Source organism: Melospiza georgiana, chromosome 2 (assembly GCF_028018845.1).
Source record: "Melospiza georgiana isolate bMelGeo1 chromosome 2, bMelGeo1.pri, whole genome shotgun sequence".
In the NCBI taxonomy this organism is placed as follows: Eukaryota; Metazoa; Chordata; class Aves; order Passeriformes; family Passerellidae; genus Melospiza; species Melospiza georgiana.
In genome coordinates, this window is record NC_080431.1 from 94,753,344 (window position 1) to 94,767,842 (window position 14,499).

General features: G+C 45.8%; 2 protein-coding genes across 4 annotated transcripts; one reads left to right on the forward strand and one right to left on the reverse strand.

Annotated features, from left to right (window-relative positions):
• Positions 1-1,257: 1,257 nt before the first annotated feature.
• TRMT10C (tRNA methyltransferase 10C, mitochondrial RNase P subunit) lies at positions 1,258-5,023 on the reverse strand. 3 transcript variants are annotated; one of them, XM_058018647.1, is made up of 3 exons: positions 4,985-5,023; positions 3,256-3,398; positions 1,258-3,069 (listed from the first exon to the last, which is right to left on the reverse strand). In XM_058018647.1, the coding sequence occupies exon 3, from the start codon at positions 3,029-3,031 to the stop codon at positions 1,778-1,780; it is 1,254 nt and encodes a 417-aa protein (XP_057874630.1). In that variant the 5' UTR covers positions 3,032-3,069; positions 3,256-3,398; positions 4,985-5,023; the 3' UTR covers positions 1,258-1,777. The 3 variants fall into 3 exon arrangements, with proteins under 3 accessions (XP_057874630.1, XP_057874631.1, XP_057874632.1); XM_058018648.1 differs by lacking the exon at positions 4,985-5,023 and adding an exon at positions 4,860-4,950; XM_058018649.1 differs by lacking the exon at positions 4,985-5,023 and having other exon boundaries at positions 3,256-4,008.
• A 40-nt stretch (positions 5,024-5,063) lies between these two features.
• Positions 5,064-9,069, forward strand: TXNL4B (thioredoxin like 4B). The gene is made up of 4 exons (XM_058018650.1): positions 5,064-5,170; positions 5,432-5,597; positions 6,553-6,704; positions 7,142-9,069. The coding sequence occupies exons 2-4, from the start codon at positions 5,466-5,468 to the stop codon at positions 7,305-7,307; spliced, it is 450 nt and encodes a 149-aa protein (XP_057874633.1). The 5' UTR covers positions 5,064-5,170; positions 5,432-5,465; the 3' UTR covers positions 7,308-9,069.
• Positions 9,070-14,499: the final 5,430 nt, after the last annotated feature.

The window sequence follows — 14,499 nt, forward strand, 5'->3', positions numbered from 1 at the left end:
AATCTTTCAGAGAAAAAGAATTTATTGCCCTCTTATCAGAAGAAACGAACTTCTTCCTGCCTCAAAGGCGCTGTTAGGATTAGAAGGAAGAAGCTGACAGTGACCAGACAGAATCCTGTGTTTGAATGGAATTTATGCATCATGTATGAGGTGTATGAATATGCAACAGGCTGTTGTTCTTAAGGGTTAATCCTCTGTTAATGTGTGTCCTTTTCCGGGCTCGTGATGCCCAGAAAAAGGTACCCTGACGTCTGAAACTCTTTGGTTTTATTGTCTCATATTGTCCTAATTCAATTTGTCCAAATTGTTATTACTCTAATTGTGTTACTATTTTTTTAACCATTTTATTACTATTAAACTTTTAAAATTTTAAAAACAAGTGATTAGCGTTTTTCACATTCTGTGACACGAGTTCAAGTGAGCAGTGACACCACCTCCCCCACGCCAGTTACAAGCCAGTTTGCAGATCAGAAGAGGCTGTGTGTGTGGAGGAAGAGCAAATGACAGAAGGGGCATGGTACCCACATCTCCAAAGTCTCTCTCTTGGATCAGGATGAGGCCCCTTCCAGCCCAAACCATTCCACAGTTCTATGTACCTCCATTGTTGTCTTCCCCCCTTGAGGAAAGAGAGCCTGCCTTATTGAGGCACACTCACTCACACAGCCAGTCCTTGCACTTCAGGCCTTCCCAGGCAGCTGAGGGCAGCTCTCAAGCATCACCTGGAACACCACCACCCTCGGGTGAAGCTTTGTGTACTTCCCAACCACACAGAGCTGAAAGGAACCAGGTCCTTCCCTGTGCCAGAGGTGACCCTTGCCTGCAGGCCCTGCCCCTCACAACAGGCAGTGTTGGGGTAGTGAATCTTCCAATCCCCACCTTACAACAGCACGTGGGAAGAGGTGACAGCAGGGAGTGGGTGACCAACTCCTCGTCTGCCATCACTGACTTTAAGCTTCCCCCACAAAGAAAGCCATCCTCATCCCACAGACAGCAGAGCTGTATTTAGCTGCCCATGGCAGCTCTGCAGCCTGAACACAGACTTCCAGAGAGACACCAATGTATTCCGAACTGCAAAAAATATTAAAAGGGCCCTCTGCTCCTATTTACTAATAGGACAGTTTACCAACTCAGAAGTTCCAGCACTTTGGGAAATCTACATTACATGGCCTGAAAACACAGGCACTCTGGGATAAAAGTCTCACCCAAAAGTAGGCAAGATTAATTTTTTTTTTCAGCACAGTCAAGAAATTTGCCTGATTCCTTCCAAACAGGGACTTTATTTGTGCTAGATAGAACATCCAGAAATAAATTGTGCAGTTCCCCAAACTCACACAAGGTTTTAACCATTTAGGTCAGTTATCAAAGTCAATTCATTTGCACACAAGATGTTCAGGAAGTAATGGGAGAGGTCTCTTCTACTTCATCTTAGCGATCTTACAGAATAAAACTGTAGACAGCCTCCAAAGCAGTCTGAAGACCTTTGCATTCAGTAACAATCACCCTTGCTCAAGCACAGTTCAATGGAACAGACTGATAGTCTTCATGTGGAGTTATTTTTTTTTTTTACAACAGATTATCTCATTTCTCTTACATCATTTCAATTATGTGTGAATAAATTTAAACAGCTGGACTACTAAAGTAATTAAAAAAACCCAACTCTTAATGATGGTAATTTCAAACATAAGCAACAAAACATGTTCTGAGATTAAAAGCTGAACAGAGCACCAAGAAGTCGGCACAGTTTGTGTGTAAAAAATTCATTTTCCTCCCCATCACTCTACTTTTGCTTTAGTTTATACCTCTTGGGGTAGTTTTTGGCAAATTGCTTTTCTACTTTTTCCCGTCCCTTTCCAAGTTTGAGTGTGCTGATCAGGTCTAATGTTTTTTTCAATTCCTTTACAGGCTTGTTTACAAAGTCACAGTATTTCCTTTTGGGAACAAATTCCAGAGCCTTCTTCCAGTCAGCTGTATCTTTCAAGGTTAATAAAATATGCATCATTTGATCCAGTGTGAGATTTTTGGCACCGGTACTCCACAGCAAATACTTATCCAGTGGAAGGGCTGCAGTCTCCAGCCCCAACCGCTTTGCCCGTGCTAAGGAGACTCCTCTTTTAATGCTCTTGTCAACCATTGACCCAACAATATAAATCTTATCATGATCAAATGCTTTCATTACTTTGGGAGAATCTGCTGTCAGATAGATGAGCTTCTCCTTGGGAAAGATTTCTGTGTAGCACTGGTCTGTCACTGTGATAAGCAGTTTGTCCCAGGCCTCTCTATAATTCTTGATGAATTCCCTGTGGTAGAGGCTATCATCTTTGAAGTTACAGAAGTGGATGTGGAATGGATCCACAGATCTCCGATTGCTGCTCTCACTCATTACTATCTGCCTCACTGTGTTTGAGACTTCTCGCACAGACATGTCCTTTTCATAAGACATGTCAAATACCAGAGGCTGGCCAAAGATCATGGACTGAGCAGCCCTCCAGTTGTATGCTTTGTCCATGGTGCGGGACCATAAACACACAAATGGAGTCTTCTTGGTCTCCTCTGTTTTTGAATCTTGATCTTGTGCTTCCAGCCTCCTTTCCCTTCTCTCATCCATCTTTCTCTTGTCATTTTTCTTGTGAAGTTCTTTGAGATGCAAATATTTTAAATACTTCTTTTTGGCTGACTTAGAAGGACACTCCATAAAGGTTTTTAGCTGTTCTTCACTCATATTTTCTGGAACTGCTCTGCCAGCTAGCCTCCACATCTCCAAAGTCTCACGTGCAGCAGCCAAACTGGAAAGCTCCTTTGGCTCTGAGACCATCTCACTGACCTCTTCTTGCAACCCAGATTTCATTACCTTCTTCCACTCATCCAAATCCAGTTTTTCTGAGGGTTCACATGATTTGTCCTGCTTCAGACAAAGTGATAAACTCAGAGTTCTTCTGAGTGGAAACAAATCCTTTTTCATCCCATGTTGTGTGGCAAATGGAAGGACAGAACTTCTTACAATTCTTCTCAGAAGCATGTTAGCAGAGTGCATACTTAGGCATGTGCTGGATTGCAACACTTATCTGCAAACTCCAATAAGAGGGGAAAAAAACTTGTCAAAAATCACAGAACACGCACACAAAGAACACACATGCAGATTTTTATTAACACTGACAGACAATAGGTTACTTCTTGGAGGATGCTAGAAATTCCTCCTTCTATTAAGAATTTTTTACTGATTCCTACATAAAAACAGCTTAAACCAGCTATACTTACTGCAATTCAAAATGCAGTCAAACAATCTTCAAGAACTGTCCAAGATCTCTTCAAGTTATCTGTAGCATATGATGAGCCTTCACAACCAAAGTCAGTGAAATGCTGCATGCAAACCAGAAGAATTTTTATGTAATTTATCTATCCTGTCAAAACAGGAAGAAGAGAGGGAAGAATAACAATTAGTACAAGAAAAGACCATCTTTTTTCTTTTTGCTAAATTGTCTGTGAAGCTGGCATAGGCTCATAAACCTGAGGACATAAATTTCCCCAGTCTCATTAATTTTATCCCCACTTGTATTTACATATGAAAGGTCTGCAGAAAGAAAAACACACCCAAGAACATTTAATAGTTTCTCTGGCCTATGCACACTACTGAACTAAGCATCAGTGGGGTTTCAGTCCTTGAGGAAACATGATTTGGACAAAACTAGAATTAATTCCAATTTTTTTTTTAAATAAAAATTCACAATCTTCCTAATAAACTGAAAATAATGTGATATACAGGAAGTTAGATCTAATATTGGGTTTGTAAACATGTACCTGCTCAGATAAGAGGCACAAAAGGAGCAGTGTATTATTTAGAAAACTTATATTACCTGGCATGTGTTTTACTACACAGTAATTGGTCAAATTGGTGGCTGACCTCTCATGTTCTGCCATTATTAAGATAAAAGAAACAAGAACAACCAAGCAACCTAACAATGTGAAAATTTGTAAGTGCAAGTAGTTAAATCCTTCAATGTAAAATTGAACTATTTAACTACTGGCAAAAGTAATACTCAAAGAAGCATGGAGAAATCAAGGGATCAGTTCCTCAATGACTGAAGCTCCATTTAAGTCAATATCAAGCACCAGACTCACACCATCAGAATACCTGATGACAGCTTTTGATAGAGCCAAGCAGTGTGTCATTCACACTAACATCATTACCGCAAGAATCCATCTAAGGCTTTTTGAAGAGCCTAGATTTGTAGCACTGAAAGTATTTTTTTTTTCTTTTTTATCATGAATTCACTGCAACTCATCAACTCATCTCAATAACAGAAAGGCTCTCCACTGATATTTCAGAGACTGAACAACTTGCCTTAGTTCCCCAGCCTAGCTGCCCACTCATAATCAGACTGTGTAAGGCTGGGAGGGGCCACAATGGATCTGGTCCAACTCCTCTGCTCAAGCAGGGCCATCCCAGAGCACATGGCACAGGGCTGCGTCTACACAGGTCTGGAATATCTCCAGTAAGGGAGACTCCACAGCCCCTCTGGGCAGCCAGTTCAGTGCACAACCGCCTGCAGAGTAACGAGTTGCTCCTCACGTCCAAGTGAAATTCTGTGCCTCAGATTCTGCCCATTGCTTCTTGTCCCACGGCCTGGCACCACGGACAAGAGCCTGGATCCATACTCTGGCACTCCCTTTAGACACTCACCGATGAGGCCGGCTGCAGGGCAGCAGCCCTGCACATGTTTAACAACTTTTAAACCAGCCCACGAGCACCCGAGCCGCTGAGCGCAGGCTCCCACCCCACAGTCCCGCGTTGTGCCCCCCAGCCCTGCCGGGGACACCGGCGGAGCCCGCGCCCTCCGGGGCATCGCTCCCCGGAGAAGCACCTGCCGGATCTGCGCTCCCGCCCGCGGGGCTCGGTCGGGCAGGGCCGGGCCGGGCCGGGCGGACCCCGAGGTGCCCCGAGCTCAGCGCCAGCCCCGGCCCCGGCCGCGCCGCCACCGCCGCTCACCTCGCGGAGCCGCTGCGCCTGCGCGGGGCGGGCCCGCGGTGCTCCCCTCGGCTGTCCCCGGCGCTCCGCGGCTGCACCGCCGCGTTCCGGGCTGTGTGCGCCCCACAGCGGGAGTTGCGGCGGGCGGGGATCCGAACCCTCCCGTATTCCGTTCCCGGGGAGCCCCAGGCACCGAGGGGGCTGCCGGTGGGTGCTGCCGCCGCCCCTGGTGCGGGCAGGGTCTGTCCCTACCGCCGCGCTGGGCTGGGGCGTGAGGCGGTCGGCTGGGGCCGAGGGGTTTGTCAGCCCGGCCTGCTCATCTGTGATCTCTCTCTTGCTCTCTTCTCTCCCCACTTTTTTTTCCTTTTAAAAAATGTAATAGCACAGAGAAGTTTTGCTTCTTTTCGGCCTGCAGGTTGCTGTTGTTTGATGGTGCGTTGTTTTGTTGTTTTTTCCCCTAACTGGAAGGCTGGGATTTTAGTGGAGACCGTGATCTGTCGCGATGAGTTTCCTGCTGCCCAAACTGACCTGTAAGAGGGAAGTGGATCAGGCAATTAAAAGCGTCGCTGAGAAGGTTTTGGTTCTCCGTTTTGGAAGAGATAATGATGCTGTTTGTCTGCAGCTCGATGATATTGTAAGACCTTTTTTTTTCTTTTTTTTTTTTTTTTTAACGGACTGTACAAGTATATTTGGCTCATAGAAGAGAATGTTTTTGCTACGATAGGCACTCATGGAAAGTTTGGTGACCAATATAGAATGAAATTACACGATACTTACAAAAAGGTTTGAAGAGTAAGTGTGAAAAACGCCAACCACTTGTTTTTAAAAGTTTAAAAGTTTAATAGTAATAAAATGGTTATAAAAATAGTAACACAATTAGAGTAATAACAATTTGGACAGATTGAATGAGGACAATATGAGACAATAAAATACAAAGAGTTACGGACGTTCGGGTACCTTTTTCTGGGCAGCGCAAGCCCAAAAAAGGACACCCGTTAGCAGAGGATTAACCCTTAAGAACAACAGCCTGCTGCATATTCATACACCTCATACATGATGCATAAATTCCATTCAAACACAGGATTCTGTCTGGTCAGTGTCAGCTACTTCCTTCTAATCCTAACAGCGCCTTTGAGGCAAGAAGAAGTTTGTTTCTTCTGATAAGAAGGCAATAAATTCCCTTTCTCTGAAAGATTTAGGTGTCCTGTGGCTGCTATCTCGCTGCAAGTCCTTTCTGTTAAACAAAGCATCTTACATAGCATAGTTGCTATTTTAACAATTTTTATAACCTAAAACTATATTTAACACAGTATTTAAGAAAATTAATACAGCATTGTTTTCTAACAGAACATATATATTATTAATTTTAATATTTGCAAAAAGCCAATCATAAAATACATGCATTTTTCACAGTAAGCATCTGTGTTACTACTGTAGTGGCTGAACAAAGTGCTTGAGGTAGACAAGATGTGATATTCTATACCTGCTTAAGCTGGTAACACATAAGAGAAACAGGCTTTATAAAGCTTGCTGCCCTCTTGTTCTCGTTTCTCAGTCTGTTTGTCATGTGCCTTTCTCACTCTTTGCAGCTTGCAAAAACAGCTCATGACCTAAGTAAAATGGCAGTCATTTACCTGGTGGATGTGAACAACGTCCCAGTGTACACCCAGTATTTTGACATCAGTTATATTCCATCTACTGTATTTTTCTTCAATGGACAGCACATGAAGGTTGATTATGGGTAAGTCATCCTACCATTGTCTATTATGTCTGTAAGAATTATCAGTCTTTCTATGTTATCATGTCTGGGGGAGGTAGCATTTGAAAACTATAATGTTGTTACCAGCATCTGCTTTGAGAATTCTGTAGGAAGCCAGAAGGATGTAAACAGGGAAGTAATTTGAAATATGCCCTGATGCAATAAGTAGGTGAAATACATCTGAATCTGCAATAAATAGTAAGAAATTATTAAAATCTCAGACATAACACTGCACCTGTTTGACCTTTGGAGGTCACAGCATATTCCTGACTTGGCTATGCCATTACAAGGTTAGTTCATTCTTTTGGAATGACCAGATCAGAACTTATGTCATTTGGGCATATTTTCACGTTTTTAGGTGGTTTTTCTCTGAAGACTTTAATGTTACAATTCTACCTTTGTCTTATGCTTATATTTAGGTCTCCAGATCACACCAAATTTGTGGGAAGCTTCAAAACAAAGCAAGACTTTATCGATCTGATTGAAGTGATCTACCGTGGAGCAATGCGGGGAAAGCTCATTGTGAGAAGTCCTATTGATCCCAATAACATTCCTAAATATGACCTTCTCTACCAAGGAATTTAATGGGTTAATCTGAGAAAATAATTACACAAATGGACAATGTTGTAGTTCCCTTTTTCCTTTGAGTATTTTTGGCCTCCTCTGACACTGTGGGACAGTTTGAGCATTTATCCTGAAGGATCATATTGGTCTCCTTCTGAAGACAGATATTCTGTCACCTCATGCTTCTTTCATAAATAAAGCCACGTGTTCATGCACAGAGGTCTTTGAGTTGTGTGCTGACCAGCCCTTAGAAAACAGGCAGGCTGTGTGCATCCTCAGCTGTGGCATCTCCAGTGCAACCTTCTTCAGGGAACTGAGGCACGCTGGTAGTTTTGTGTTTAGTACCATTTTCATTCAGATGTAATAACAGCAAACGTGACATTAATAAAAAAGCTGTGCTTGCTCTCAAGAACATTCAATTGAATGTGCCTTTCCTATGAAGAATGTTACATTTTACCCATTGCTGCATAACAGGACAGAAGTTTCTTCTGAGAGATGATGACTGAAATCTGAAATGGATATAAACACAAAGGCAAGTTGATGCTCTCTTCTCTCTGATACCCATTATTACTGTTCAGCAGCTTTTTTGACTGAGATTGGAATGTTCTACACTTGTAGGAGAAGGTTTTGTCATCTTTCAAAGGATCCTTTTTGTGGCCATTGAACACTTTTGATTCCCATGGGTTTGAACTGGAAATTAAGAATAATTCTTTTGTTTATATTCACTTTAAAGATTATTTGAACTTCTGCTTGTACACATTGCGAGCCTTGAGTATGTAAATTTAAAAACTGTATTTCCCATCTCTGTCTAAAGTTAAACAGCTGAGAGGAAGCAGCACTGTCATTCCTTTGCATCAGTTTGGTCACTGCAGGCTGCCTGATTAGTGTGTCTCTATAGCAGCTCATGGCCAGAGTTGGCTTTAAAATGGAAATAATTCTCACTGGCTGAGTTGGCTTTAAAATGGAAATGATTTTACCTCCATGTGTCATGTTTGGGGCACACCAGCTCCAACTGGAGGGAAGCAGTAGTGTGTGCTTCCCTGAAGCATTGTTCAGCTTAACAGTAAATGTTTCAAGGAGGAAGGTGGATGTTCCAGCTCTTGAAAGATTTTAAACAATACATGGTGCATAGGAGGAAACAGATTGTTTATAGATGCTTTTGCTATTCCAGATTTGGCCTTCTAATGAAGCTAAGCACTTAAGCAAATGTTTTCCTGATAGTTTAGTCTGATTATAGAGCCAAAACTACAGAATGTTTATTATAAAAAATGATAGATGAGAGTTGGTATACCTTAACATCTTTAATTCAATTTTAAATTTCACAGCTAGCCAGAGGGTTGTGGCTTAAGGCTTTCAACAATGGATATCTTTCCTAATAGTTAACTTTTGTGTTTTTCTTCTCTGACAGAACTCAGTAGATCCCTCGGGGTGTCCAGAGTTGCCGAGGACTCCACTGGGGGGCTTGGAGACCCTGGCATCCTGCCCAGAACACCCGGGGATTTGATTTTGACCCTTGGAGCAAGTTGCCAACTTTGTATGAGGATGTGAAAGTCACACAGGTTTGAATAGTGTAATAGCAAAATGATCACAGGGTGAAAATGTAGATTTTAGGATTTTTGGTACAGGGGTTATGGGGACAAGATGGAGGAATCTGGGCGTGTCTGACCTTCCTCCTTTTTCTTCTTGTTCTCCATTTTCTGCTGGGATGTTGGCACTTTGGGATTGGTCTAGAGTAGAAATGCACTGTCCAACATAGGTGATAGGTATTGGGAATTAAGTGTAAATAGGATATACATAGTTTGTAGTCTAAAAGGACAGCACCACCTCGGGGGTGGTCAGAGCGCTCGTGGCTGCCCTGCAGAGCGGATCTCTGCCAGGCAGAAAGAAAATTTTATAGATAAGAATTAATAAACATCCTCAAGACCGAAAAGTGAAGAGTCCAGACTCGTTCTTCAGTTGTGCAGAGACATCCTACGCATCTCGGGGCAGCAATTACCAACAGCAACCCAAGATTTGGCATCCCTGGCTGGGCACGTTCCAAGGGGGCACTGATAAACCTCTTGGGAAGCAGCCAGAACAGCCTGGGAAGCAGCAGCCACTCTCAAGGCCATCCAGAGAGCTGCTGCCGAAGGGACTCGTAGCAGAACAGTCCGGAGGGAGCCAGAAGGTGCCCTGGATCCTCTCTCCTGTGAACTGCTGGCATTTCCAGCTGGACCTTCAGACTGCCCCGACAACTCGGATTTGGTAAGAAGGTCAAAATTAAGAACATGGGGGGGACATGTTCCCAGGAACAGTTAAGGACTTTGTCAGCCTTACAAGGCATGGCAGAGGCTTGAAATTTCCCGATGGAAATTTCAAAGAAAGAACTCAGAGATCTTTTGCTGTGGGTACACTCTAATTATCCATACTCAGAGACACGTCTATTGTTTGAAGTGGGATTCTGGCAAGAAATCAACAGACATTTTTATCATTCGGCCACAAGAACAGATGAAACAGCACTGAAACTTTTACCACCTGCACGGGTGATGCTGGAAGCAACCTCAGCAAGATGTGGGCAGGTTGCCGAACAGCAGGTTGCTGAAACTCCCACAGGGGCAGAGGGAGGGGAGCAGAGGCAGAAGCGGAGGGCGGCTCTAATTCCAATTGTCCCAGGAGAAACAGAAACAGCTCCCATAAAAGGGGAGCAGGAGGGAACTTCATCACCTCCGATTCCCTCATCTTCCCGAAAGCCCACGGGACCTCCAAAACGCCCAGAATCCCCAGATACTTCAGGGTTTTCGGGCTCCGACTCAGACACCCTCTCACTCCCGGGGGAGCTCAGGGCTGAAATTTCCCCAGGCGAATTCGAGGAATCGGACTGTGCCATTTTAGAGGCGTGTCCTCCCGATTCGCAGGAGCCAAGGGGACACAGGAGAGGGAAAACAGCAGAGTCGGGCCGGGGGGCCGAAGTGGGACCAGAGGGGGCAAAGCTCTCTGGCGGCGGGCGCGGTCCCGCGGGCGGCGGCCTCAGGCGGCGCCGGGGGCAGCGGCGAGGGGGAAGGGGGGAAGGACCCGGTGGGAGACTCGGGAGCTGACGCGGTTTGCGCGGTGCCGGCGGCAGCTTCGACGGGCGCGGTGCAAAAAACGCGAGCGAGGGGCAGAAATCGCGAGGCAAATGTGGCGCAGCCACCCGGGGACAGCTCTCAGACCGCGGCGACAGCGTCCGAGGACGAGCCCGGCGGGGCAGCTGCACGGTCCCAGCCGGCACCCGTAGGCAGGCGCGCGGTGATGACGCCGTACCCGGATTCGGGACGCGGAGATCTGCCCGAATCGCAGCGCGGGCAGAAGCCCAGCGGGAATTGCGCGCGCCGGTGGGGATGCGGATACAGTGCCGGGGGAAGAGGAGGGGATTCAGGAACGGATCAAACCGGGGGGGGAAACATCGGAGGCGGAACGGGAAGGAGACAGTGACGTCAGTCCAGGGGAGGCAGGAGGCGTCCCCGAGCGGCTGAGCGCGGTCGGAGGCGGGTCCGCTCCCCTGTGACGGCACGGGCAGGGAAGGGGCGTGCTCGGGGCTCGGTCACATCCCGGGGCTCCGCCCCCTCTCCGGTTCCCGTCCCTCCAGTCCCAGTCCCTTCGATCCCGACCTCTCCAGTCCCGGGGAGACACACACGTATCCAGTCTCAACTGCTGGCTCAGTCAAAAATCGCACAGTCTCGGTCTCACTCAAAATCGCGAGCGCTGCAGTCAACCGAACAGGAGCCGATCGCGGTCGCGCCGCCATCACGGTCAGCCAGGAGGGCGACAGCGCCACCTTGTGGTGCGGTCACCACATTGCAGGACATGCCAGGCCTGCCCGACCAAGCCACAGCGCCGTCTGGTGGCGGGACTGCAACATTGCAACACTTTTTTCCAACTACGTAGAAAAGGAAATCTAAATCAAAGACAGGTACAACCCAACAAGTGGAGTATTCATCAGCTTCTGAATCTCATGAAGCTCAAGACACTTTAATGAGGAACAGCAACAGGATGATACAATAGGCATTACTGCCTCAGAAGGTGTTCCAGCAGGGATGTTTTCAGCAGCAACAGCAGCCAGTTCTTCAGGCAGGAAGCCAACACTGTACTGAGGAGTGCAGCCAAATACCTTCTATGATATTTAAGCATGGCCACGGGAACGCAAGCACAAGAATTTCAGATTCCAGCTCTGGATTTAGGAACAAGGCCGAAGACTTCATCAAATCGAGGATTCCAGAGACAGCAATGACTTCTACAACTGCACTGTACCTGCAGATACCCATGGAGCTGAGATTCCAGAAGAAGTGGAAGTTGAAACAATGGATTGGACAGATATTAGAAAAGAATTAGGGAAAGAAAAAGACTTATTGCAAGGTTCAGGGGACATCACAATGCCAGTGACATATGATGCACAGGGTGAGAATCCAAGGTGGGATAGACTGGATCATGAGGTGGTTAAAGAAATAGCTGAAGTCATCAGAGACAGTGGACTGAATTCACAATATTTTAAGCAGCTTCTGAAGGGAACTTTCAACATGTATGAACTTTACACATTATAATATCAATTGCCTTGTGCCAATGATTCTCACCGACACGCAGAATCTTGTGTGGAACACGAGATGGAGAAGATCTCTCACAGAGCTGAGGCTCAGATACCAAGGTGGACCAAACGCAAAACTCACAGTGGCCCAGTTAGCAGGTGATCCTCCAGATGACAATCCAACACAACAAGCAGCGAGGCTTCCAAAACAAGTGCTGAATGACATCAAGGAAGCAGCCTGAAGAGCAATCCTGCAGATTGCTCCAGCAGGACACAAGATATCCCATTCACAAATGTCAGACAAGGTCCCATTGAACCTTTTTCCTCATTCACAGATCAACTCACACAAGCTGTGGATCAACAAGTGACAGATGACGCGGTGAAACCACATCTCATCGAAAGTCTTGCCTATGCCAATGCCAATCTGGATTGCCAACGGGTCATCAGTGCAATGCCCAGTCGACCTTCTTTGGCAGAAATGGTAGAGGCATGAAGCAAAGTGGGAACACCTCAGCACGTTGCATCCGTCGTGAAGCAGAAATTGTGAGGAGAGTTGGAAGAACAACTGGGAGGATGGTTGGGAGAAAAAATGGAAAGAATTTTTGGAATGGAAAGAATGAGAAGATTGACAAGATGGACAAAGTTCTAGCAAGCATTGAAAAGAAGAGCAACTCATCTGGAGGACAATGCTACAGTTGAGGAGCGTTTGAGCACATGAAGAAGAACTGCCCACAAGCACAAATGCAAGTGCCAAAGACAGAAAGGCCACTTCTGTCCAAGATGCAGAAGAGGAAGACAATTTGCGAAGGAATGTTATTCTCAAACGGATGTGGATGGAAAACCTCTACCGTGTCCAGGAAACACCAAAAAGAGCACGCAACATTGTCAGCACATGTCGACACAAGTGATGGCGATGACACAAGAGCAGACAGGACAATCATCGAAGAATGTCAGACAGATTCCCTCAGCAAAGTCCTCAGCAGACTTCCCAGTGATCCAGAACTCCTCCCACCAGGAGCGCAGTGCACATTGGCAGCTTCCAAGTTAACATGCTTCTTGGATGGAAGTCACGCAGTGATACCAACAGGTGTCAACAGGGCTTCACCCAAGAGACAAGATTTCTTGATAATAGGTCAAGACAGAAATAGTACCCTTGGACTTGTCATTTATCCTTCAATCATTTCAGCAAATCAAAACGAAGAGTTGACGGTTTTAGCCAAGGCTCTTCAACCACCATTGATTGTGGCAGAAAACACCCTGGTAGCAAAAGCTATTGCTTTGCCACTACACGCCATGGAACAGGTCATGCCGGTGTTTGACTAAGAAGAGTTTCCTTCAAAGGAACACGTGGAAGTACATACCACATGGGTGAAACATATAGGCTGAGATCGACGCACTCTCACTTGTCAGTTGACCTGTGGATAAAGAACAGTCGTCGTCAGAGGAATGCTTGACACAGGGGCAGATGTCACAGTTATATCCTACGTCTTTTGGCTCAAGAATGGAGTTTGATTGCGCCCTTGGGTTCTCTCACAGGCATAGGGGGAAGTTCTCTGTGTCTGCAGAGTGAGAATTCTATCGTTGTCACAGGATGAGGAAACAAGATGGCGATCATTCGTCCCTTTGTTGTGCAGAAGCCCATCATAGTATGGGGAAGAGACCTTTTAGCACAATGGGGCATGAAGTTGGAGGTGGATTTTTAGTGGGGTCGCTGTGGCACCCGCCACACTGAAGTTGACCTGGAAAACAGATGATCCAGTTTGGGTGGATCAGTGGCCCCTTGAGCAAAAAAAGTCGAGTGCATTGAAAAACCTGGTCCAAGAACAACTGCAAAAGGGACACATCAAGCCAAAAGACAGTCCATGGAACTCTCCAGTGTTCGTCATCAAGAAGAAACTATCAGGCACATGGAGACTGTTGCACAACCTCAGGAAGATCAACGAAGTCCTCAAAGACATGGGACCTCTTCATCTGGGGCTTCCATCTGTCTCGATGATTCCCAGAGATTGGCCGCTTGTGGTCATTGACCTCAAGGACTGTTTCTTCAGCATTCCGCTTCATCCAGATGATGCTCCAAGATTTGCCTTCTCAGTTCAAAGTATCAACAAGGAAACGCCTCTGCAGCGGTACCATTGGGTGGTCCTTGTTTTTGTTCAAACAACTTCTCAATCTGATCACAGATGTGTTGCGGGTGTGGTCAGATGATTGGAAGGTTCACTTTTGAAAGAGACGAGTTTTATATTCATACTTGTCAGGCATGAAGATATTGCTAGAAAACAGAGAACATAAATACTTCATCACTCACATGAGAGCACACACACCACTTCCAGGGTTTCTAGCGGAAGGGAATGCTTGAGCAGACAGGTTGACAATGCCCATTTCACAAACCCTACTGGACATTTTTGAGCAGGCAAGATTAAGCCACGCATTTTTTCATCAGAATGCACAGGCACTGATGGAATCCTTTCATCTTTCAAAGAGCCAAGTGAGGGAAATCATTAGTGCTTGTCCAGACTGTCAGCTTGTGCAGCCACCTGGTTCCACGGGAGCAGTCAATCCATGGGGACTGCAAAGTCTTCAACTGTGGCAATCTGACATCACAAAATATCTGTCATTTGGAAAGCTGAAAAATGTTCATGTTTCAGTGGACACATTTTCAGGAGCAGTCTTTGCGTC

What these genes read in the sequence shown, in the direction of transcription:
- TRMT10C (XM_058018647.1), bottom strand. Translation starts at nt 3,031, where the DNA reads ATGCACTCTGCTAACATGCTTCTGAGAAGAATTGTAAGAAGTTCTGTC.
- TXNL4B (XM_058018650.1), top strand. Translation starts at nt 5,466, where the DNA reads ATGAGTTTCCTGCTGCCCAAACTGACCTGTAAGAGGGAAGTGGATCAG. An exon ending in GTCTGCAGCTCGATGATATT is followed by an intron (nt 5,598 to 6,552) that starts GTAAGACCTTTT and finishes CACTCTTTGCAG; the next exon opens with CTTGCAAAAACAGCTCATGA. An exon ending in CACATGAAGGTTGATTATGG is followed by an intron (nt 6,705 to 7,141) that starts GTAAGTCATCCT and finishes GCTTATATTTAG; the next exon opens with GTCTCCAGATCACACCAAAT.